This window comes from Anguilla anguilla, chromosome 7 (genome assembly GCF_013347855.1).
Source record: "Anguilla anguilla isolate fAngAng1 chromosome 7, fAngAng1.pri, whole genome shotgun sequence".
Classification (NCBI taxonomy): Eukaryota; Metazoa; Chordata; class Actinopteri; order Anguilliformes; family Anguillidae; genus Anguilla; species Anguilla anguilla.
Genome location: NC_049207.1, coordinates 31,894,387 through 31,921,832, shown reverse-complemented (window position 1 = coordinate 31,921,832; position 27,446 = coordinate 31,894,387). Strand labels below are relative to the sequence as shown.

Here is a 27,446-nt window from a genome sequence, read left to right as displayed (position 1 = left end):
AGTGTAAATTAATTCCAAAGGTGTGGAAAAGTAAGTTGAAAAAGCAGTCTCCACAGTGGATGAATAGAGCTATACGGAAGAGTTTGAGGAAAAAGAATAAACTGTTTAAGATACATAAAATGACTGAGAGTAATACTCTACTACTGAGAGTAATAAGGCTGAATATTGTAGTATGCATGCTAAGGTTAAAAAAGAACTAAGGTAGCCAAAAAGCTCTATGAAAGGCAAATTGCAGAAGATGCTAAAAGTAATCCTAAGCGTTTCTTTCAATACTGTAGCAGGAAAAGGAAAGTTAAAGAGGAGGTTCAGGGCATTAAAAATAAGGACAGAGCACTGCTTTGTAAGAATAAGGATTTTGCTGATGCCCTAAATGGCTACTTTGTTGAGAGTTTTACCAGAGAAGGTTACTAATAGGCTGGAAGGCATATTCAATACCCAGAATGTCTTGGCAGATATTGAGATAGGGGATATAGAAGTATTAGATAAATTACATAAACTAAAGACAAATAAAGCAGCAGGCCCTGATGGCATATACCCAAGGGTACTGAAGGAGTTAATACACTGGCAAGTATTTTTAGACAGTCTTTAGAAACTGGGTATTGTAATACCAATATATAAGAAAGGGGACCGTACTGATCCAGGAAACTACAGGCTTGCATCACTTGTAAAATACTTGAATCTATCATTAGAAACAAACTAGAATTATTTCTTGAAAACAATATCCTAAGGGATAGCCAACATGGTTTTTGCAAGGGAAGGTCATGCCGGACAAACCTTTTGACATTCTTTGAGGAAGCTACCAAGTGTCTGGATGGGAGCAGGGCTTATGATATTATATACTTAGATTTCCAAAAAGTATTTGAAAAAGGTACCACATGACAAACTCATCAAAATGAGGACAGTAGGTACTACTGGAGGCATTTCAGAGTGGGTTCGGAACTGGTTACGGGATAGAACACAAAGGGTAGTAGTAGGAGGGATCTTATCTGAGCAGGGTATTGTGGGAAGTGGAGTTCCACAGGGATCGGTGCTGGGTCCATTGCTCTTCCTCATTTACATAAATGACCTTGACACGGACATTGAAAGTACACTAGTTAAATTTGCAGATGATACAAAACTGGAAGATTTAGCCAACAGTTTGGAATCTACTAAAGTAATCCAAGAAGATTTAAACGGATTCCAGAAGTGGGCAGAAACCTGGCAAATTAAATTCAGTATAACTAAATGTAAAGTTCAACATGTGGGGAATAAAAACAGAGGGCAGGATTACTTTATAGGTGGTACAAAATTAGAATGTGCACATGTAGAAAAATACTTGGGAGTAATAGTTGATCAAAGCCTATCAGGGTCTGGTCAATGTGCTGTAGCAGTGAAAAAAAAAAAGCCAGCAGTATGCTGGGATACATAGCCAGCACTATCGAGTATAAATCTAAGGAGATCATACTCACCCTATACAATACCCTTGTCAGACCACACTTAGAGTATTGTGTGCAGTTCTGGGGACCATACTATAAGAAAGATATAGAGGCACTGGAAAAGGTCCAAAGACGGGCAACCAAGTTGATTCCAGGTACAAAATATAAGTGTTATGAGGAAAGGTTTGAGATGCTTGGACTTTTCAAGCTTAGTAAAAGGAGACTTAGGGGAGATTTGATTGAGGCTTTTAAATTTATTAAAGGGATTAATAAAGTGAACTACAGGAAATTATTCAAGTTGAGTTCGGTTAGCAAAACGAGGGGGCGTGAATGGAAACTGGAAAAGGGTAAATTTCACACAGACATTATGAAATATTTTTTCACACACAGAGTGGTCAATGTGTGGAATAGCTTGCCTGGACATGTAGTGGAGACAGAAACACTGAGGGTATTCCAGGCCCGGCTTGATACAGTGTTAGATACTAACTAGCTTTTAGGTAAACTAAGCATTAAGTAAAGTTTAGTGGTAGGAATAGACGAGCAGTGTTGGGCTGAATGGCCTGTTCTCGTCTTACGTTATGTTATGTTATGTAAACATAAAGAATAAGCATGCTACGGGTAGATGTGAACATTGCGGACTACAGGAAACGGTGGAGCATGTATTTTTATACTGTCCTAGATATCAACAAGAGAGGCAGACATTACACTCCAAAGGAATCACATGACACTAGATATTAGAGAAATGTTGCAGAAGAGTTCAGGTGATGTAGGGTACAGGGCTATTTTCAGATTTTCAGAAAACACTGGAATTAATAGGATAATTTAATTTAATAGTATAGTAACCGTTCTGATCCACACTCTTAGCACCCCTATTAGACAAGAATGGAACAACCTGTTGGCTGTGACAGGTATTTGCATGTTAACATGCCAAAATAAGACATCTTAAGGTGTAGAAAATGTACCTGACCTGTTAACATGTCTATTTGTATTGTGTTAACGCGTAAAAATATTACGCATTAACACGCATTTTAATGTCCTGTAAACACAAGATTTCTAAGACGTTATTTGCTCAAATGGCCTTCCATAGCAGGGTGCCTGTAACAAGTGCGTAGCATGTGCGTAGATGCCCACATCAATAATTTATACACAACGTCAGTAATTTATGTACAGTGTGCTCCCTTGCATTGTTGTTCGACATCATTGATGCAACCCTCCTCATGAATATGTATGACTGCCTTGATTCAAGGTCCCTCATTGACCACAACCAGAAAATGCACGTTAACAATTTTTATTGTGTTAATGCCTAAAAATATTACGTGTTAACACGACCAAACTCTATGTGTTAATACGCATTTTAATATCCTGTAAACACGAAATTTCTAAGACATTATTTGCTCAAATGGCCTTCCATACCTCCCTGCAGTCTCATCTGTTACTACACCCCCCACGCATGACACACTGGACAATAGTGTCGATCTGGGCATACATGAAAACATTCTTTTACCACTAAAAATTTGTATTCCGTTGTACCAACAAGATAAAGCCACGTTGAAAACGTGTTTTTGGCTGGACCGCAACAGCGGGGCCAGCCCTACAAATGCGAATGTCTGTGGCTGACTGAGTGACTGAGTGAGTGATGAAGTTACACCATTGGTCGGCCAAGTTATGAAGTTACACCATTGGTCGGCCGAATCACGTGTGTTAGGTCCAGCCACATACTAGGTTTTAACCTGGTCTTGTTTATAAGGTAAAAAGAAACTGGAACTGGTAAAGTTGGACTGACCCGGACGGCAACCAGATAGCAAAAAGATGTAGCCAAAACTGCCCATTCGCGTTGGATTGGTAGCTTGGAGTTACCATTAATGCCGAGCCCTGTAATGCATGTTTATGATGTGATATGACTGCTATGAATTGCATGAAGTAGGGTTGTACAGTCAGTAAACTTTAAAAGCTAGCAATGAAGCGATTTGCTTATAAATACTATATGTTCTTAGCCGATCAGCTAGCAAATATGCAAGCAAAGTTGTTATAGTAACCTGTTTCACAAACAATTCATATTGAGTTTGATGATAAAATGCTATCCGTTCAACTGCCGCTTTGATGCTACAACACACCCCTTCACAGAGGTAGCTATGTCAGTGGAGTCATTTGATCAGTTCTGAGAACTTCTGACCATTCTGAGCCACTGAAGCTGTTTCTAATTATTTTTCTCTGTATTACGAAATGTTCAGCACTTAGTTGCATTGCATTAACATCAGTAACTATGCGATGGTATTCATTCATAAGCCTGGCTTCCTCAGTGAACAAATAACAATTCTCTCATAGAAGAGTTTGACAAGGAGGGTAAACGTCCCTATTAAGCCCACCAAATCCGCTTTTCAGACATTTTTAATGTATACTGCCCCAATTTAAGTGAGAACATTTTAGTTAAAATGAAAGTTTAATCTCTCATTTGAAGTGTCAATAATTCATTTATACCAATTTCTAATGTTTTTATTGTTTAATTTGTCAAAATATGTCAAAAGTCTGGCATGGGCTTAATGGGTACCTAACGTACCCTTTAAGCCCATGGGTGTTCCAAATAAGCCCACTTCATGATTTGTTGATAAATAAATATATATTTAAAAAATCTTAACAATACAAACTTGTTCTATTCAAATCTGTAATCTATTAGCTCTCAATAGCTATTTTCATTTTGTCTCCACTCCTATCCTATGGCCTGTAAATGGCATTTGAAATAGGCATGACCAGCCTTTCTGCTGTGTTGTCAACACAGAAAAAGCTAAACTTACAACATGTCTTCTTTGGAATGTAGCCAAAAAACTATTTACGAACAAAATCAAAACTATAGTGGAAATTACTCTTCAATACTTCATCTTTCAATATGTGTTGTCATTTTGTCTGTATCTCTATCCTATGGTGTGCTTTTGGCATTTGAAATTGGCCAAAATTTCTGGCCCAGTCAGCTGGTTGAAAGTGCAGGCGTCTTTATGAAGATTTCTGAAGACCGACTGACTGAACGAAAAACAATTTCAGGTTCAATACTAATGTTCTAAGGATAGTAAATGAGTCAATTTCAGGATATACAATTGAACAATAACTTTTCAAATGTTAATCACATTTAGGATAGTAGTTTGAAAACATTGTAAAAACACATTTTAAAACCATTCAGTTCATTGTGGAGTACTATTAAAACATACAGTTCATTATGAGGAGACATCAGTCATAACATATTGAAGCTCATGTATCATTAGCCTATAACTTAAACAAAATAAACAAGAAAGATGTCAACATTTCTGCAATTTCTACTTTCTCCTAGACTAAACGTAGGCCTATGCTCTTTGAGGTGATTGTATCGTTTTAGTAAGGCTATCATTTGCTCCATGCTCCATCTTAGTAGTGTAACATAACATAGGCTATAGGGTGGTCTAAGCTTTATATTATTTGTTTGTTTCAATCTTTTGCCCACGTTGTGGTTGTCTTTGTCTTACGCTAACAAGTCGTTCATGGCTTTCATCTTGTTTTTGTAGATTTTCAATGACCTCATGATTGCGCAAATAGAATGGTCCAGGTCCCTGCAGCCCTGCTTTGCAGAGGATGAACTTGCGCTTCTATCATGCGTGGGCATGAACTGTAGTTCTTTCGTGTTTTAGTCATCTTAAACTAAAACTCATCTGAAAAGTAAAGATTAAAAAATTATTGTTAATGTTAAGATAGAACACAGGCCTATCCAGAATGAATTGACCTATGCAATATCACTGATATTTAAATGTGGGTATTAATTATCTGAATTATGGAGCTGATTCATCAGGTGAGGTCAAAATTAGGGAGGAAAATGGTTCAAAGGTCAAAAGGGAGAAAATCCCCATTGAAACACAGTAAAGTGGGCTTAATGGGAACAGGTGGGCTTAAAGGGAACATCAGTGAATTTATGGTTAAAAGACAGAATATTTTATTCTACTCACATGACATTAAAAAACAACTATATGAAATAAATCTATATATGGTGCACTAACATAATATGAAAAGTATAAATTGATTATGTAGAGAAGTAATTAGCTATACTCATTTACATCCACCTCAGTCAGTGTGATTTTTTTGCTAGAGTCCCCTTTAAGCCCACCAGGTAAAAATGTTAATTTAAAAATAAATAAAGATAAACATATACATTTATTATCTATTTAACAGTATAATAATATAAACTGCATACAAAAATATAAACTATACATGCTTATCGTGCTTTATGTCATTGCAATGAACCATACTATGTAGCTACTGTATTGATGCAGCATGCGGTCTGTTTGCTAGCGTGCAAAAACTCATATTTTGATTTCAAAAGACACAATATTTCTAATTCAGGTAATATTCTAACATATGTCTCATTCAAAACACTAATCACTTAAATTTTGATAACAAGTGAGTACTTTCCAAAAACAGGAGTAGAAATATACAAAAAATGTTATTTTCTGAGGGTACCAAAATCACCTAAGTTTTTTTGCAACTTCTTCTGGGATCAGCAGGCACATGCCACACATGTGCTTCGATAACTTAATATCGATAAATGTGATTGACTTAAAATAAAAAGTGTCATTTACGTAACAAGCAGCTTCATTTGAAAAAACATCACACAGCAAAAAATGATAATGTAGTTTTTTTTAATTTGACTCAGAAGTTGCAAGTGGGCTTATATGGTACGTGGGCGTTTACCCGATATTCTCCACATTTCAAAAAATTGACAAAAATATAAAGTTTGTCTCTGGATAATTCATTGCCATTTTCCATTGCTTTTCTGAAGGACACATCAACAGCGAAACATGATCTTCTCTACTTGTCACTTTAATTAATAAAAAAATGCATAAGAATGTGGGTCTGAGATATACATTTGCAGTATTACTAGTTCTACTACCAGTTAAAAATGATAAAATGTTTTACTGTGAAATTTTACTTCAAACAGCTCTGGCATGTCAGTAATCTCCCATTTCATTTGTTCATAATTTAATCATGTCTGATTAGGCTATTTATGATGGATTTTAATTACTATTACTGTAAATTACTGTAGCCTAGATCAAAACTTCCATGTAGCCTACTGTTGTAAGACAATGTACTGACCTATGAATGAAATTCATTGTTTTACTGTATTGCAAAGGGATAGGCCTACATTTATCTCATTGACAACAGATCATTCCATTTCAACCAAGATTAGGTTATCTTACATGAAATAAATGAAAAGTTTCATTAATTTGTCCATAGCCTATTTATGCACTAAAACAAACACAAAACTAAATAGCAAAAACAAATAGTCTACTATACTGACTTATCTGGTGTGTGCTTACAAATCAGTGCATGTGACTAGTTTCTCTTCCATTAATTATTTGGTATAGGACTGAATTGCACGTATACAATCTTCAAATAGCAGCAGTGTACAAAAGGTTATTGACTCTTTATGATGCGTTAAATTTATACCGACTATCCTCTAGCCTATATCCTAATGAAACTAGCATGGATTGACATTCCTATCATTGGGGAGAAAATTGTACTCACTTGTTTGCAGTACAGTCAAACATGATGCAACTCTGTCAGCCCAGGTGTCTCTTTAACTTGTGAAACTTCTTTAGTGTGATAACAGATGGACTATCGAGTTCAGTGCAATTGACCCCCTGTGCTACCTCTGATGTTATCCACTTACCGACGTATAGGCTAGGTCGTGCCTTACAATAAATGTGGTACACTGACAACTTACTGTAGCTTAGTCCCCATTTTTATACGAATAAAAATGAGTTTAATTCATTTTATATTAAGGCTGTAACGTAACAAAATGTGGAAAAAGTGAAGGGGTCTGAATACTTTCTGAAGGCACTGTACCATAGCTATAAATCAGCAAATTCAGAGAGAAATGCTGTGTTTGATTTAGGAGGGTGATAAATGGTAACAATTATTGACTTAATGAGGAGAATGTCACTATTAAAGTAAAGTACATGGCTTAGAATAGTGTTTGTAAATACTTGATGAATATTATAAAATGGTGTGTTTGTGCATTTTTGCAGGTGGTTTTGAGACAGTCATGCAGAGCACAGCAAACTACCTGTGGCTTATCTCAGATCTTCTGGGACAGGGAGCAACAGCAAATGTGTTCCGTGGAAGACACAAGGTTGGTCATGTAAGAACATGTTCATTGGTGTGAGTGAGGCTAACTGGTTTCCTAAAAGAAACCATGTTTCGTATTTTTTCTTTTTTTGTGACAAAACTAATTCACATTGTGACAATAGACAAAGTGTTGACATCCAGCCACATGAATAGTTTCACAGTATTTTCTCAGTACTCTTTTTCAGCTCAGACATTTCATGTTCTTTTTTTTGGTAGAAAACAGGTGACTTATATGCTGTGAAGGTGTTCAACAACCTGAGTTTCCTGCGCCCCCTAGATGTTCAGATGAGGGAATTTGAGGTCCTGAAGAAACTGAACCACAAGAACATCGTCAAGCTGTTTGCCGTAGAGGAGGAGGTGTGTTGTCACTGTCCTGTACTAGGGTTTGCTATCTTGGTCAGATCAGTGAGGAGGTGGGCCTTATCACCATCTCATGGGGTTGGGGAGTGTGTTATTACTGTTTCCTACAAGGGGGGTGTTTGTTCTCAGCATCTGGTGAGGGCGGGCAAGATGTGTTTCCCCCAAATTGTGGGAGGTGTATTACCAGCATCTTTTGGGGAAGAAGGCAATGCATAATCACCATCTCATTGGGTAGAAGACATGTTATCACCATCTCTGAGTTCTTCAGAGTTCAGAGTTTGAGAGGCATGTTATGAATGTCTTCAGTTAAAATCTGGAACAGATGGGATACCTGATGGCACAGTATGCAATAGTGCATATGATATGTTCCAAGCCCCATTGCCCTGTTTGACAGAAACTTACAAATTTTACTGTATGGGTCCTGCTCCTTATGAGCATTACAAGGATTTTTCCTTATAACACTCATAAGGAGTGGGACCTATACAGTAAAATAAAATTGTTTTTAAATTTCTTAGACAATTTCTTAAATTTCTTAGACATTATTTTAACAGTCTTAGTGCATGGTCAATAGCGCATGGTGCAAGTGCAATTAGGGTGTGTCCAAGTCCACTGCTGGTTTAACGGCAGTTAGTTTGAGTGCAAAGTAAATCACAAGGTTCAAATCAATGGACGTTAGGGTAAAGCCATACATCCTCCGATGAAATTAGCTGGCATTGCTCGTGACTCCCACAATCTGCTGCTTGTGGGCGTGTTTTTATATTTTCGGGCTGTCCGTCCGTCCATCCTTCCATCCGTCCCCATTCTTGTGAACGGAATATCTCAGGAACGCCTTGAGGGAATTTCTTCAAATTTGGCACAAACGTCCACTTGGACTCAAGGATAAATGATTAGATTTTGGTGGTCAAAGGTCAAGGTCACTGTGACCTCACAAAACACGTTTTTGGCCATAACTCAAGAATTCATATGCTAATTATGAAAAAGTTTCACACAAATATCTAATAGGATAAAATGATGAAGTGATTACATTTTATATTCAAACTGGCTACTGGTTGGCGGAGGCATACAACCGCGAGGCATTATTTCTAGTCTATTTTTAAGACAATGTTCTTTAAATGTAGCCTAGATTGGTCATATATTTTGGAAATCCCTACGCAGCAATAATTAAGGAGTCCTCCTTAACATAACTATGTGGAATGGGGAAATAAAATTTTTAACTGGAGAAAGTTTGCCTGATGGATCTTTAATCAGATTGGTTATCACACCATGTTCCCTGTTCTTCCGGTTGCTCTGCCGGCTTGACTCGCGCCGCCAGCTATATCCCAGCATGAAAAAATGTTTTCAACGTACAAAAATGCCAAGTTACTTTCACTTACAAAGCACTGTCTATAAATCATTACTTCAAATCTAGGCCTGCCATTAAAAGTATTGACATCAAAATTGTGCCTCATTGCATGAAACAATATTGGCTGTATCTTAGCTCACACAAATTTAATAAGCTGTATTCCAAAGCAGTGCTACCCAATATTTCCTAAATACTTTTAGAACGATATCAAGACAAGATCACTGGGTATAATAACTGGCATTTATTGTAAAGAGATATTAAAAACCACACAACTAAATAGCATAAAATAAAACCGTTTGTAATATGCATAGTGACTAAAGAGAAAGAAAGGGGTGAAGAAAGCTTTGACAAAGGAATGTGTGCGTGGTTGAACTTACGTGGCAGAGCGCACGAAGAAGTTAAGAATGAGATGCGTTCATGTGAATACACGCAGCACAGAACACAATGGAAACGGAATACGTGGCAGAGTGACCAAAGGAGGAGAAGGTGTACACAAGTGCACGTATCCAGAAATGGCGACAAGCGCATATGTGAACACGTGCAAAAAATAGGAGAGGGAATAGAATAATGGCTAGCCCATTGGCAAGCCCACATGTAGTAGCCCACTATTACCAAATGAGAATCATCAGGTAATATTAGTTATTCTAACGCTGAAGACTTTGAATAGCTATATAAGGAATTTGAGCTTGGGAGAATTATAATTAGAAGCTATTTATAGATATAGTGCAATGACTATGTATAGATATAGTAATAGGCAATGGCTAGGAAGCTGGAAGCCCTGAAATTAATGGGAGGATGGAGGCAGGCTAAACACACATAAAATAATCGCTGTACAGTATGAAAAGTAACATTCAATAATAATCAATAAAAATTAAATCAACCTAAACACATTCCTTTGGCTACAATGATTTTCTATGGTTAAAGTATGGTGAAAGTCCAAAGGACTAAATCAATGCCCAGATGTAGGCTATAGCCTTACTTGAGATTTAATATCAATGGATATTAAACATCGCAGTTTGTGCAAGGAGATACTGTTGATCCAAGTGTTCATCCAACCGTCGTTGGGAAAGGGAGTTTCTAAATTGGAAGCCCAGAATGCAGGTCCAGTGGAAACAACGCATCGCGATGATGCAGGATTCTGAATGTTTTAAGCAGAATAAAGGAGACAAAATGCTGGGGGGAAAATACTTTCTATAAACCCATGTGACCTAGACTTAAACCACAACAAATTATTTTTTGTTTCTTTGAGACAATTTTCTTTCGGTGCCTGACAACTGTCATAATAACCACTTTGTCTCCACCATGTGACCTGCAGGGATTTAAACTTGTATTTCACTGGTTATCCTCCACGGGTCCCCAACAGGCACTCCAACGGCAAAGTCATTAATTGTACAATTGAGTCTATAATTGAGAAATTTATTACAACAAATGAAGTGGTCTAATATGGGGAGAATCGGGAAGTAAAATGAACATGGGTGGAAGTCGGGAAGTAAAATGAACATTTAAATGCTATGAAAGAAATGCTATAGTGTGAAGAGATGCAACTTTAGACAACAGCGGAAGGTGGGCAATGACTGAGTGGTTCGAAGAGGAACAGTGGGTTCATTCCACCACTGGGGAGCAAGGGTGGAGAAGCTCCGTGGTGCAGAAGAGCAAAAACCATTCACCTGTATGGCGGGGAGTGTGAGTCGCCCAGCTGCTGCGGAGCAGAGTGGTCGAGCTGGCATGTAGGATTGAATCTTGTCCTCTTGGTAGGTGGGGGCTAGGGGTGTAAGAAAATATCGATACACTTGAGTATTAAGTTTTGCGATACTGTATCGATTCTCAAAAACACTATCGATTTTTAATTAATAGTTCACATGCAAAAATTTGTGGCAGACAGTGGTTCATTTTGTAAATGGACTGTAAATGGACTGCATTTATATAGCGCTTTTATCCAAAGCGCTTTACAATTGATGCCTCGCATTCACCAGAGCAGTTAGGGGTTAGGTGTCTTGCTCAGGGACACTTTGACACGCCCAGGGTGGGGATCGAACCGGCAACCCTCCGACTGCCAGACAACCGCTATTACCTCCTGAGCTATGTCGCCCCCCATTTTGTATTGTTTTTAAACCCCCGACCGCTAGATAGCAGTGTTGTAATCTATCTTCAGCCATTTGACTCTTCCACTCCAACGTAACAACGTAAACTGAGACAGGGGTCTCAGCAACTGCGCCTAGCAACCAAGCTTGAGCTAGCGTCAGTCAGAGCCTGAGGTAAACAGAAATTCTGCTAGCGTGTTGCGATTATACAGTGGAGGGCAACGTTTTTGAAGCCCGCTGCACCTTATGAAAGAAAAGTTAAACTAGGAACATTGGGGGTAAAGGCTTTAGAATCGCATGATCAGTCAGAGAAACACAAGACCCAAGTGAAAAACCAACAACAAACGCCTTCCGCGTTCGCCCCTGCTTCGGAAGCATAAAGTGTGTCCAATTATCCCAACCTTGAAGAATGCCTTACTTGTCTACATTTTGAACAGATGTGGCTCCTGGGTAAATCTTCTATCGTTGTTTTCGTTGCAGCACTTTCGACACAAGCAATATCGGAAAAAATTTCTTCTTACCGTGAAAAGTGCCTGACCCGCTCCCATAGAAATGTATTAACACGGCGACACAATTACATCGAGAAATAATATTTTAGGAAAAAAGCACTATATTCTGTAACTGAATTTAGATCAAACCTACCATGCACAAAAATATAAAAATGCTCGTCAATCTGTGTATAATGTCATCGTAGCGCGGAGTCTTTAAAACCACCCCCTTAATAAAATAAAATAGGAACTGTAGGCTAATCATTAACTTTAAATATAGGCCAGCTAGTCTGATTTTGACAACTTTGTGATTTAACTGGTTCACGTTTTAGTTTATAAAACTCAGAAGTAACTTAAACATCCACTGAGCACTAATGTCTTACTACTAGTTTAACATTTTAGTATAAATTCTGCAGCCTGCTTGAGAATGCTTGGTGTACTAAATGTTGCAAAGAAGTATAATCTGAAGTATATTTTCCTGATGTGTAGGCCTATACTTGTTCAAAAGTGAACAAAGTAGGCTTTCTTATTTTAAGAGCTCCAGTCCTGTAGAAAAATTCCACAATGCATTATGCTGCGTCCTCAGCGTGATTAGACTTTAGTGGATATGCTTCGACCCACATCGTTTTGTGGGTTTTCTTCTTTCATAGTAATTTTCCTTCATACGTTTTTGCCAGTATGGCTGTGAAATAGGTATTAAATTCTATTCAAAGTGGTCTTAAAAAGGTCATAAACAGTCTTAAATTTAACTTGTTGAAATCTGCAGGAACCCTGCTCAGACAGGAAGTACCGTAAGGGGGCACCGCTAATGTTAGCATTAGAAAAAAATGGCAATATATATTGCCTTGCTTACAGTATCGCAAAATATCGCAATATATTGAATCGTAACCCCTGTATCGTGATACGCATTGTATCACCAGATTCTTGCCAATACACAGCCCTAGTGGGGGCTGTCCTGTTGGCAGTGTAGGCGAGGGTCAGGACTTTGTACCTGATCCTGGTGGCGACCGGGAGCCAATGGAGTGACCTCAGCAGAGAAGTGATAGTGATAGTCACTTGTAAATATCACTGTCAGTCATCATTTGTGCTTAATTAGTGGCAATTACTTCATCAACTTAAGATTACTGAATTGGTGCAAATGAGAATTTGAGAAGGGGCTTGACAAAGATGTTATTCCTCTTGATTGGCGGAGGACTGAAGTGCAACGCAAGAGAACAAGGAGAGACAAACTGCCGTCATGTGCTCCTTGTTAGCTCCCACTTCCAAGTTTGGAAGTTGTAATTACGACATGACCCGCATTCAAGTGCTCTTGGTCGGGGAAAAAAAAAATGGATGTACAATGGAAGCAAGTTTTTTTTGTGGGTTGTATTTTATTTTACGAAAGCAAGCAGCTTAGCACACACTTTTTTCAATGAACGTCTCACGCATGTGGGCTTGCTGAAATGCAAGAACTGCATAGTATTCTCACATATACACTGCTTTGGCTATAGCCACTGGCTTCATAGTAAAATTTAGCTTGCAAGAGATAACAGGTATAACAGGTGCATGCACAAAAGCATATGGTAGCTAAAAATAAATGAAAATGACTAACATACTAAAATACAAATACTAGATACTAAGAAAATAACACAAAATATTAACATAAAATAAGGATATATATGATTCTTACCCTTCTAACTTGACACGACTTAACCGCTTTGTGCCATTTTTCCCTGACAACACGCCTCCAAAATTTCACAACTCGGCAACTCTGGTATAGAAAAAAAGAGTTTCCCACTGGTTATTATGACTTTGTTGGGTCATTCATGTGCACATAGCTTGTAAATATGATATTTCCGACAGCACATGAAGGCAGCATAGGGGCCCGAATCATAACATTCACACAGCCGTTGGTAGCATTATGAATTTCATAGAGAAAATGCTTTGAAAAAGAAGTCAAAAACGAGATGTCACGCCGTAGCTATCTTACTCAACATAAGTAAATTAAAACAGAAATTTCTCCTAGGGTTTTTATTTATTTATATTGTTGGATATTGTTGATCAGAATGCTAAAATATTATTTGTATTTTATTTCATCCTACTCATCCCGCTTCTGTTACAGGCAGTGGGCAAAATACTGGGGTGTTTGGGGACCTGACACCGGCTGAAAGCCTGGTGTCGTGTGTCATTTTTAAAAATGCATCAGTTAAAATTCAAATTCTTAACATTTTCATTTCTCTTTCCGAGAACTTCTGCCTGACAGACAGATACACTTGATGGACATGAAGTGCTGCTGTTGAACTTAATCATACCCATTCATGGTATATACACGATTTTACACTAAATCTTTTTGTATGGTCACATACATTTCCAATATTATGTATTGGTAATACAGTGTGCAGAGCAGTCATGGTGGTGACATGACTGGTCCATTTTAGGCAGGGAATTTTGCTTTCAATATCCGGCAGATAATGGCATAAATCTAAAGCTGGTCCAGATATGATACGGGTCTAATGATGTTGCTTTTCTGTCAATACAGGTTTCTATACAATTTGGTTTATAATTTTACGTGATAGTAATTACTAAAATATTGCCAACGCATTTAACGGTGCAGGGCAATTGTGGTGGTGACGCAATAAATAGTCTATAGTAAATTTTAAGCAGGGAATTTCAATATCCGATGAATAGTGCCTTTTTAAATCTAAAGCTGGGATTTTTCTTTGTCCAGATATGATAGCCTACTGGTCTGATGATTTTACTTTTCATGCCAATCCAGGTACGATTTTACTTGATTTTTGAAATAGTTACACACACTACTGGGAAAAAACTAGTAGCTAGCTCTGCCCAACTGGCCTACTATATATAGAACATTACTGCTCTTCAAAAAATGTTGAATAGTAGTTGTGCACAATATTATTAAGCAGACTCAATACAAATGTTACATTTACTTAATTAAATTATGGACAGTATGTAGGTACCATGGACTACAAAAGACACAAAACTCCAAAGCCTATATGTCCCCCTCAAGAGACTTATTTAACCATGCCTCCTACCACAGCTTTCCTTTTACAGTATTGGCTTACTGTAAATTTGAAACGCGCAACCTTCAATAAAGGTTGCTGTTGTTTCATTCTCTCTGTTTTATTTTCCTCTCCCTCGAGTGGCCACCCTTCTCCCATTTCCCTCTCGCGTGGATCCACATGCCAGGAAGAGTTTGCAAGGCCTGCAATGAGCAAGGCGCGCATACTCTCGGCTACCGGCTGCGGGAGGAACAAGGCGCTCCAAAGCGCTCCTATGATTAGCGGTGGCCAAAGAACCAGGAGAGCCATGCACAACCAATGTATCCTGCAGAGCAAGTCCCACGAGGCAAGTGACCTGCGACAAGGATCAGGCTGCGTGTTTTGGAATCAGAAAAGGACAAACGGCTTCCCCTTTTCACCACAACTCCCATAGACTTCGGACTGGAAACCAGGAAACACTATAACACCCAACCCAAAGCAAAGGACGGTAACTCTGGGCATAGCATAATTAGGAACGGACTGAATATAGTTATTTATGACTAAATGTGCCCAGCATTCCAAGGCTTGTTGTAAGATTCAGTAGCCAATCAGGACTTGAATACAAGTTTTTTGTAGAGTGCAAAAACCTTGATATTATTTATTTTGATTTAATTTCTTTTGTTGTTGTTGAAATGTGCCCAGCATTCCAAGGCTGTAAGAATCAGTAGCCAATCAAGACTTTTTTCAAGTTTTTTGTAGAGTGCAAAAACTTTGATATTATTTATTTTAATTTAATTTAATTTATTTTGTTGTTGATGAAACCACAGCATTCCAAGACTGTACATTGTTGTCAGATTCTTTGTAAGACTCTGCTATGCTGTAAATAGTGTGTTGAATAAATGACTTATTTATAACTACATTCACATTACGTAGTATTTTCAAATCTCCAGTCAGCTTTTGGCACTGGCTTAATGTAGGGCCCTATGGAATCTGTGTTATAGCTTTTCTAAATTCTCAATTCCGCGATTCCGTCCGTGATTCTGTTATCACAGAAACTATAGGGCCCTATCTTAATGCTGCCATCAGTCTGTCTCTAGCCTGCGCCGGGCCCCCATCAAAAAAGCCTTGCCACCGGGCCTAACAACTTTTCTGGGGGAAACCCTGCCATTCGGTATTTCGCACACTTGTTACAGGTGTATTATAATATATAATATAATTACGAACAACATACATTTATTGGCATAGTAGCCTATGTAGTACAATAGTGTAGTACGGCAGTGTAGTACAATGGGTAAGGAAGTAGTCTTGTAACCAATAGGTCACTGGTTCGATTCCTGGGAGAGAGCGCATTATTTGAGTGTTGCCGAATATGGTATTTGTATTTGGCATCATCCCTAGTAAATACTATATCGTCTTCCTTCCATGACTTTCCTAGATATTTGGGCTTAAAATAACTGCGTTTTTTAATTTGAGGAAAAATAATTCTCATTAGACTCGTAAAATACAGACAGTTTGTGTTATTTTTCACAAATCCCCCTGCCAGACACCAACAGGTACTTTTAACCAGGTGTGAATATGTTGCTGTCTACTCCGGCACGCTATTCAGCAATTGAATGACCTGTGCTTTGTTACGAATTTCCAATAAAGCAGTTTTCCATCAAATCTCATTTTGCACATATAATCACATAGAATTCATTCACTGCAACTGTGATGAAGTTGATAAAGCCTTCAGGGCAGGGATGAATAATTGTGGATGCTACAGTTATAGAAATGATAGGCTAAGAACTATGTGGTGATAACGCCACCCACATACTGTCAAGTTTTCACTGAAACTGAGAATATGAACAAACTGAATAGAATAACTACATAACAACTGTATGAAATAGGCTATAACCGATTTGTGTGAATGTGGTCCCAGCAACCACCAAAGCAGCGGGTTATCTGTGGAATTGATAAGAGTACAGCGATGGTGTAAAGGCGCGCTTCCAGGAGAAAGGAGGAAGAAATGTGCTGAATGACCGAACTGAAGAAATTACTGGTAAAAAAAATATTGCACTTTGTATTTCTTTTACTACTTTTACATTTTGTGTTTTGTGATGCTCATTTAGCGCTTTTCTCAGTTTTCCCCTAATATGCCTCGATACATTTTCCCTTAGTCTATATAACAAAACTGCTATAATTTAGATATACAAATGTTGAGATTGATTCAGTTGTGCCCTCTGTATATGCTTTCGTAGTCTTTATTAGGTCGCTGCTGGTGCAGAAATTGAAAAAAGTAAAAACAAAAAAACAGCCTTTATAGAGTTAGAACATTACAGGTTGTTGGCTAATGACACACCCAGCACTGGCTCATGTGGCTATAGAATATCTGACCTGCCCCCAAGGACATTTTCCTTCAAGCAACTCTTCAGAATAGCCAGGTGTTGTGTCTCCCAATCGCTCTAGACTGCTCCAAGCTCATGTGCAAGAGCTTGTCTTTACAAAATACAACTTGGGGAAGTTTTAGGAAAAGTATAATAGCTGAAGATGTATTCCACCCAGGAAAGCTTTTTTTGATTTTTTTCTTTAATTTACCCAAGCTTATGCAAATCAAACAAACAGGTAAAATGGGGCTTCAACAAATAGGGAGGAACAAGTATTCTCAACCAAAGTCAACAAAACATTTAGCCTTGCATTCTGTAGTTTTTTATTTCATTAGGGGTTCACTGCATAGAGTAGTTAATAATGAAGATGATGAACTATTTTTTTTAAAGTATAAAAGCATTTTTTCAGTTTATAATTGACTTCAGTGTCACTCAGATAGGGGTGGTGGTGGGGTTCATACAGTTCTTGCAGCCCTGAAAATTACATTCCAATGATCACAGATTGCATTAAAATTTCAGATCACAAGGAATATTTTTGTGCGGCATATAGCCACACAGGGTCTCTTACTGTTTAAGCCACAGAACATTCAAATGAGAGAAAACTTTTCAAGACATCCCAGTTAGAAGACTTCTAGAGTGACCCTACTTGCCTCCTACAGTACTGTGCAAAAGTCTTAGGCACCTGTAAAAAAAAATGCTGTACAGCTAAGATGCTTTCAAAAATAATGAAATTAAAGGTTATAAATATCGAAAAAATAATATAAAGAGCAGTAAATAGTTAAAAACTAAATAAAATAAATGTTTGGTGTGACCACCCTTCGCCTTTAAAACTACATCAATTCTCTTAGGTACACTGTCCTGCAGTTTTATAAGAAAATCAGCTGGTAGGTTGTTCCAAGCATTTTGGAGAACTTGCCACAGTTCTTCTGCAGATTTTGGCTGTTTCGCTTGCTTCTGGCTCTCCAGGTAATCCCAGAGACCCTTGATCAAGTTTTTATCTGAAAAATAGTCTATTACTTAAAATACAAATGTATCTGTAAAACTTCATTTTTTGGAAAATTCATGTTTGGAAATCTTAAATTTGCTCTTTACTACTGACACACTAATGCAGAAAACAAAAAATAAATATCTGAGACCAAATATATACTATATATTATATGTAAAAATCTAGGGTGCCTAAGACTTTTGCACAGTACTGTACTTGCCCAAGGATGTTTACTTGGATATTTGTGGAGTGAGGAGGGGGACAGAGAATAAACGGTTTCATTCCTATGGTCACACAAGTTATATTGTCTGTTTCTCAAAAGTTATCATCTAAAAACTACATACCCAACAATGCCAAAATTCATTGTAACTGAAATGTTTTTTCCCCACTTCATTGTTTTGGTTTTGACTTCTGTTGATAAAAGAGGTGACAGAGGAAAAAATATAGAAATAAATACATTATTTTTTAAACAAAAGTATATTTAAAGGTGAAAAATGATACTGTTTTGATATTTATATTATATTTCTATTATCCCACAAGGTCTATCAAAACATCAGTCTGTCTGATGTCTGAAAAAGTTTATTTAGGGGGAAAAAATCTTACAATATTGCTAGCAAGTGAGAGAAATAGAAATATCATGCCTTGCACCAATAGATTTTAGGGAGGAACTCCAATCCAGTGTGCCACTTTTTCCAATAGGCCTATATTATTGTATTGGTTTACACAGAGTATTTGGAGTGGGATTATCTTCACCAAGATTAGGTTAGAGAGTCTGTAGGACATGATCTGTCATAAACAATTGTCAACATTTTGAGACGTATTAATTTTGAGGAGAAATTCCAATTCGTTTTTCAATAGGCCTTTATTGATTAATAAAATTTGGTCAGAGAACCTGGTCTGTCAGAAACATGTATCAAAAGGAGAAATATAAAATCTAAAATGTCACTTTTTTCAAATGGACTGCATTTATATAGCGCTTTTATCCAAAGCGCTTTCCAATTGATGCCTCTCATTCACCCATTCACTCACACTCACACACCAACGGTGAAAGGCTGCCATGCAAGGTACCAATCAGCTCGTTGGGAGCCATTAGGGGTTAGGTGTCTTGCTCAGGGACACTTCGACACTCCGACTGCCTGACAACCACTCCTGAGCTATGTCGCCCCGACATAGGCTTATTATTTTCAATAAGCTTATATTACTTTACATATAAAGTTTATAAAGTTTAGGGCTGGGTTATTTAAAAACGCTACCGTAATATTTTACTCAAATTAGTTCTTCAGGATCTGGTTTGTCATCAAATGTAAAAAGGAACTGCAAAAAGAGAAACTGCAATCCAAAATGTCATTTTTTTCAATGGGCCTCTCTATGCCTTTACATAGAAAGTGGGATTAGTTCAAAGTTTTTTCAACCCGTCTTATTTTCATAGTATTTTCCATCATTCCTATCAGCTCTGATAACATTTTATGCCGCTGCTTAATTGTTTCGGGTTTTTTAGAGGTTTCCTTTCCATGTCTAGCTTTACAACTGTGTCTATGCGGCATATTAAGATACAAGTCCAATTAATCTAAACCTCTTCTTTGGATGTGAAAACAAATGTAAAAGTTTGCCAAAAAGTAAAAGTATAAAGTAAAAATAATATTAAATATTAATTCAAGGGCCGTCTGGGTAGTGTAGAGGTATAAGCACTCGCCTACCACCACAGACACCCGGGTTCAATCCCCGGCAGCGGTACTTTCGACTTGGTCAGACGTTCCTACGAACACAATTGGCAGTGTTCGCGGGTGGGAAGTCGGTGAGGTTATCGTTGCATTAGCGACTCCTACTGGTTGGCCGGGGAACCTATTCAGCAGGGAAGGTATCTGGGGGATCACGTTACGCTCTCCCAGTGAAACTCCTCACTGTCTGGTGAAAAGAAGTGGCTGCGACTCCACATGTATCGGAGGAGGCATGTGGTAGTCTACACCTTCGTCAGACCAACCAGTCGCATCGACCAGGACTGTGATACACACGGGGAATTGGTATAACGACTAAAATTGGGGAGAAAATGGCAAAAAAAAAAAATATTAATTCAAAATATTGCTGATAATAATTGTGTATCTGCTCTGTGGTTATTTCCCCAGACAAACACAAGACACAAGGTGCTGGTGATGGAGTACTGCCCATGTGGCAGTTTGTACACAGTGCTGGAAGAGTCTTCAAATGCTTATGGGCTTCCTGAGGATGAGTTTCTCATTGTGCTACAGGACGTAGGTGAGGGTATCCAATATTCTCCAAAGAACACAAGATTGGCCATACAAGACATTCTTGTTTACAATTCATACAACCCCCATGTCATACTATACAAAGTTTGCATGTACATCACGTTTACATTCAAACCATGTCCCAAATAATGGTCCTTATTCTGGTTAGGGTCATATTCCAAATTTGTGGTTTACATGCATCATGAAAGAAATCATAAACTTGTATTCCTGTATTCAGAGTGAGCTGAATATTCCATTTATGTTCTTCGGTTAGTGCTAAAGGTCAGCACCCTAGTAATTATTTCATGTGCATGAAGTGTTGAACATGTTCTGGTGTGAGCCACAAATACTGACTTTGCCTTAAAATTAGGGCTGTCCATGTGTATTTCTAATTATGGTGGATCGGAGCAAAAGATTTTAAGCTGTGACAGATGTATCTGAAGCTTGAAAAAACGGATCTTAATTAGAGGCTTTATTTTCATGTTCATAAAGTGGTTTGCTCATTTCTTCTTCCACATGAACATTCTGTACGCCAGTTGTCCTACAACTTTTCAGCAAATAACTTTGAGTTTGGTTTAGTTGCTTATGCAAATAGTGCCAGTATTTTTTAGACATTTACGATTACACATCGGATCATTTCCCATTGATTAACATGTTCAAAATGTGAACAACACTACAATCGGTCGCTGCCACTGCCATAGGTACAGTCTCTTTGTCTCTCTTTTGCAAAGCTTCTAATGGACACATTCTCTGGCAATAGGTGGGTGATGTTCACAGCAGCAACGTTAGCAACAGTAAAGTGCATTCAAGTAATATTAATTTTCAGTTATAATTCATGCCAGCTAACGCATGTATTTCAGTAGTGACCATAATGTTAATTACTATCAGATATTGACACTCAAAACGTGTTAAAATTGATTCTCCTGTTATCTGTTCAACATATGCGATTTTGAGTGAAGAAAATTTGTTTTTGGGGCATAGATTATGTGTTCAGAACATCAAAAATGTGCAATTTGAGAGGTTTTTTAACATCTTGGAAAATCCCTTGTAAAATTTCACTGTTTTTAGATATCTACACACTTATTTGTAGTGGTGGGAAAGAGGTTGGGGGTGAATTTTGTGTAATGAATACCACAGGGGTGTGGCTATGGGTGGGCCTGGCTAGGCCTAGGCCCACCCACTTCTTGCTTAGGCCCATCCTAGGGTGCAACTCGCATGTTATCTTTTAGCAATAACAGCAAAAAAAAAACAAACAAAAAAAAACACGCAGAATTGTTACTTTGAGAGCGTAATTTCCCTGCTGATACGATACCCCTCCTCCTACGTAGCCTAATGAAAGCATTGTCATCTATTCAGCATCTGTTCAATCAAGCTCATCCAAATTCAGTGTGCGGATTCCACGAATACAGTACTAGGCCCGCCCTCCAAACTTTGATGGGTGAAAGTGACGGTTTTAATTTCAAGCCTAATTTCATGTCGCACACGTAGCGTCATTGAAATAAATAAATAAATACATACGCACATTTTGTGCCACATTTAATTATGTAAGCTCACATTTTATGATGTATTTATTCATTTATTTTTGTCCGAAATATTCCTCCATACTATGGGGTCCATAGCCGAAAGACTAAAGGGACGAAAGGGACGAAAATGCCAACAAGCTTTGATTAATTCTCCTGGCTTTAAACGTTCTTTTATCTTATCCAAGAAAAAAACGAACTTTCAAGTCAGGAATTCTGGTAACAATTTCGGTAGCCTATATAACCTATCAAATAGCAACATGTTCTTTTATATTTCGACTAAAATTTTCATTCATTTTCAGCAGCTGATTTATGAGACTCAAAAAAAGCCGATATGTTTTGAGCATATCAATTAGTTTACGTTACTTGTAATGTTAGTTGTTTAACACGATCTTTAAGTCTAATAATAATGACAAATCAGTATTACTGCAAATAAACCTGGCAAAAAAACATCCACATAAGTAGGCAAAACTAAATAGATAAACACAGGGGCCTTTCTAGGATTCAAAGACATCAGGGGCTTAGCCCGAAGGGGAGATTTAAACAAGTTTTTGAGGCCCGCAAATTTTTTGGGGCCATTTATTATATTATTACACATACAAACATTACTGTAGATTACAAAAAATATTAGTGACAGTGCTATACTAATCTGGCTAGTATAGGGATATAATGTTGAATTAATGTAATATGTATGTATGTGGCTATATTGCAAAGCAGAATGAAGACAGCTAGATGGAGTTACATAATTAATGTAACTGGTTATGTTACAGTAGAGAAACAGACTAACAGAGTAAATAGCTACGTGATTCAATATAAGTGGCTATACAAACACACTTAGTTACCCGAAGTTGTATAAGATATACTGTAATTAAATTAATAAACAAATACTAGCCATAAATATCTAGCTAACTACCTAGCTGCTTATCCTATGCAGCTGTGAGTGATGATATGTAATGGCTTTTTTAAATCTTTCATACTAGCATGTAAACTGGCAAGGCACTGGGCAGGCAAGCTAAAAAGAATACATAGCTAACAACGTTAGCTGGCTTAATCAGCCGGTTACATTAGCTAGCTAGCTAACGTTGTTAGCTAACGTTAGGCGTACTAACGTTACTGAGCTGGCATCACGAATAATTATTTTGCTGACGTTACACTTCTAAATCTGATTTTAGCTCGCTAATAGCCTAATTTTAGTAAATCACAATTAGCTACATTTATAGCCAGTATCAACCTTGTGCTGCCCTGCACAAACCTGAAGCTAGCTGCTCTGCACTATCTGGCTGAGCTGCTGACTGGCTCTCAACATCCGCTGTAAGGTTAGTTACATTCTCAATCTCATCATTATTCTCCTGAATCTCCTACACAGCCTCGATATTTTCTTTAAAAATCCGCAGATATCCATCGTTTCAGACAGTTCACTGATGCTAACGTTACTGAACGAGAAATGTTCGTTAGGGCTCCATTAAATGGAATGATATTTGGTGCTGTATCTCTTTTTTTTGGGTGTCAAAAAGTTATTATTTTTTATTTATTTATTTATTTTTATTTTTTTTGGTGTCAAAAGGTTTGAGGCTAGACGAAACACATCCGGGGCTTCAGCCCCAGAAGCCCACCCCTAGCGATGCCACTGGATAGACAACAGCAGTGTAACACAGAAGGCCAACGCATAGCAGAACACGTTCATGCTTATAATGTACTGTAAATGCTATTGAGCTATTTATGGAATGAATTGTGTGACCAACCCACTTTCATTCAGACCCAGCTGCAATTTCATTTCTGGCTATGCCGCTGGAATACCAGTGTATATAGTCTGTGTTGGAGCCAATGACGTAGGTCAGAGAAGGAGCAAAACCTCCATGGTAATCTATTCTGGAATTGTACAGGTACCACATACAAGCATAGGGAAGCAAAACCTTTTTTTGGAGGTTTAAGATGTGGCTACAAACCTGATGTAGGAAAGAGAGGTACATGTTTATGGGGCACTTGGACTCCTTTTGGGACAGGGGTTGCCTGTAAAAGTGTGGTGAAGTGCACTTGAACTGGAGAGGTACTGCTGCATTGGGCCAGTGTATGCATTAGCTCAGGGTTGTTTAACCTCTTAGCGCAAAGCCCCTAAAACGCTTTGTTTTACTTTCATTAGTAGACGATACACGACAACTATGCTGAATACGGAGTTGTCGCTCTGGTCGTTCATTTAACAAGCACCCACTCCCTGCAGTCTTATCTGCAACTACACCCCCCACCCATGACATAATGGACAATATTGTCTATCTTGGCATTCATAAAAATATTCTTTCACCACTCAAAAATCGTATTTCGTCATAGCAACAAGATAAACCCAACAATAGCCCTAAGATATGTCAATACAGCAGTGAAAACGTTGCTCACTGAATAACGAAATAAACAAGACAAATCTACTTGTTTAACGTGACTTTCGAAGGCTTAGCTAGCGTTGCCGTAAAATGTAGTGTTAACACATTACTACAGTTGCGGGTCAGGCACTCTTCACGGTAAGAAGAAATTTAAGATAGCGCTGCCAATATTGCTTGTGTCGAAAGTGCTGCGACGGAAACAGCGATAGATTTACCCACAAGCCACATCTGTCCAAAATGTAAACAAGTAAGGCAGTCTTCGAGGTCGGGGAAAATGTTTATGACAGCGTCACCCAGCGAGTGAACACCACAAACGGCGGTGGTGTAACAGTTATTGGCTCATTACTGATTGTGGCGAAAACCTGCAGTGAAAACGTGCTAGGTTAACCACCCTCAGAGTGGCTGACCCTCAATCGTAGCGTTTTTTCCCCAAAGATGGTATTTCTAGATATAGCCTATTTTTGCCGCTGTGTTAACACATTTCTACGTTTGCCGGTCAGGCACTCTTCACCGTAAGAAGAAATTTTAGAGTTTTACTCAGGAGCCACATCTGTCCAAAATGTAAACAAATCCGGCAGTTTTTACGGTCAGGAAAAAAATTATGACAACGTTGTCGTGCACATCAATGTAATCAAGCTAACGTTATTAATAAATGTGAAGTCGTTATTTCGATGCTGATTAATAAGTCAGGTAATGTTACAATGTATCGAACGTTACACGCATGCTACTAGTTTAACGTTACCTACACACTGCGTAAGTTAATATAAAAAGAATGTATGCCTACTTACCAACAAGATTAAGTGACAACGCAGAAGTTTGTAACAAGTTTAGTTAGCCTTCTGAATAAGAAATGGTGGCTTGTTAGGTAACGTTAGCTTGTGATAGTTGGAAGCGTTAAGTGTTGAATGTCACTCTACGCACAATGAGGGTAAAGAACACTGATCTCAGGCCTGCTGTTTTCCTATATTGCGTTCACGTTTTAACCAACAGATGTCGCTGGTGAGCTTTCCAACCGAGCTGCCCCACTGTAACTGTAGTTTAAAAAACATCTTTAAAATACTTTTTTTTTTTTAATTCCCCGATGCTTAGGCCCGACGGGGGGTCAACTTAGGCCCGGCGGGCCGCCGGACTTGCAATACACTGGCGGAAACCATGCTCCTAATATGACACCCGACAGCCCGTGGTGGTTCCTGATAGTCTCGGCGAGTGGCTTGAGCGCAAGCGCAAATAATAGCTGTGAAAGGGGACAGCCTTGACGTGTACCTCTACTCAAGGGGAAAATGTCAGACATTGAGCCATTTACTAGGACCCTCGCAACTGGAGACCTGTGTAGAAGTTTAACCCACTCAATAAAACCAGAGCCCAACCCAAACCTATCAAGTACATCAAAAAGATATTCCCACTCCACCTGATTGAATGCTTTTTCAGCATCCAATGAGACAGCAAGGACCTTTTTCTTTGTACTTTGTGAGAATTGTATTAGGTTAAGGAGCTGTATTTTTTATAAATCCTGTCTGATTTGGTCTAACTAAAATGGGCTACACCTCCTCCAATCTTCTAGCGAGGAGCTTTGATAGTAATTTGCAATTGACCCCAAGCAAGCTTATTGGCCTATAAGATGCACAGTAATCAGTTATCTTTCTTTAAAATCAGAGAAATGGGGCTAGATTTAAAGTTGGCAGAAGTGTGCCCCTTTCAAATTACTTGATAAACATGTTGGTTAGAGGTCCTACCACCAGCTTAGCCATCTTTTTTTATAAAATTCAGGCCCAAACCCATCAGGGCCTGGAGCTTTCCCACTTTGTAGGGATTTAATGGTCCCTAGGACTTCCTGTGCTGTGATTGGTCTGCACAATCATTTCTGTATTCTTCAGGTAAAGTGGGAAGATTTATTCCATCAAAAAAACCTTTCTTAGCACTGAAGTATTTTGGCACTCAGAAGAGTACAGTTCCTGATAGAAGTACTTCATTATTTTACTCATGATTTTGGTTTCAAAGAGGAAGAGGTTTTAAAATCTATATCCAGATCTATATATTTCTGATGTCTTGGCTGAGTTGCTTGGATTTTCCCATGGTATCAAGGGCAAAATGGCAGTGGCTCTAAAGGTAGGCCCGTAAATACAGCCATAGGTGCCAATGAACTCCCAATTAACTCCTAATTATGACAATTGGCCAATCAGAAGCTTCTAAGAAGTCATTACATCAATTTCTGGAAACTTTCAGACTGTTTAAAGAGACAGTTAACTTGGTGTATGTAAACTTTTGACCTACTGGAATTCTGATATAGTGAATTAAAGCTGAAATAAATCTCTGAAATAAGTCTCTGATCGATTGTTTTAAAATTACCTCTGATGTGAACAAAGTAGCTGCCCTAATTGACTTGCCAAAAGAAATGTATGGTAACATGAAATGTGTGTGAAATGAGTTGTGAAAAACTGAGTTTGAATATCTTTATCCTAGGTGTATGTAAACTTTTGGCCTCAACTGTATTTATTTATACATTTATGAATTTTGGTATATTTAGTCCTTCATAGTTGTCCCAGAAAATCATAAACCAAACTTGGTGTCATGAAATCCATAGCCTATGGCTTCTCCTTTGTGAAGATATGCATTGAACATTGTGATATCATTTGAATGGCAATATTGCATAAGAAACCAAAGTTATAAACCCTCACTTAAATGGCCATGAATGGTGGAATTGATCATCATTTAACTTCCTTGTATGTTTTTGATGATGTAGCTAGATTGCTGCGTGTATAAACGTTGCTGGAGCCCCGCAGAACAAGCCCCTGGCTGGGCAAAGCCTGCAATAGTATTCTGAGGTTTTAGGGCCTACCTTGTAGTCATGTAGCTATCTGAGTCATGAATAGGATTTGGTACTAAAACCCGGTAGCATATACCGGTTTCCATACAAGCGGTAACATTACCCACTGGACCAAATCGTAACACAGATCCCGGTGCTTCATTTTTGTGCCGTCTGTACTAACGTTCTGCACTTGATTGACTCGTTAGCAATCTAGCTAATGTTAAACTTGGTCAAAATGCCGAAAGTGAAACTGACTAAAGTGTGGCTTTATTTTACCCAGAAGGATTCAAACAATGGGATGTACCTTTGCAATATAAAATACATTCTTTCATGTTGTTGTTTAGCCATT

The 27,446-nt window shown here is 38.2% G+C and overlaps 1 protein-coding gene across 3 annotated transcripts in view; it reads left to right on the top strand.

The window, feature by feature from the left end:
- tbk1 (TANK-binding kinase 1) overlaps window positions 1–27,446 on the top strand; it is a 252,601-nt gene that overhangs the window by 5,372 nt on the left and 219,783 nt on the right. For 2 of the 3 annotated variants that reach the window (XM_035426804.1, XM_035426803.1), the window contains exons 2-4: window positions 7,460–7,563; window positions 7,776–7,916; window positions 20,280–20,409. In XM_035426804.1, coding sequence (XP_035282695.1) covers window positions 7,477–7,563; window positions 7,776–7,916; window positions 20,280–20,409 — 358 coding nt within the window. In that variant the 5' untranslated portion in view covers window positions 7,460–7,476. Of the gene's footprint in view, window positions 1–7,459; window positions 7,564–7,775; window positions 7,917–20,279; window positions 20,410–27,446 lie in introns of those variants that run through there. The other variant, XM_035426806.1, reaches the window with a different exon arrangement.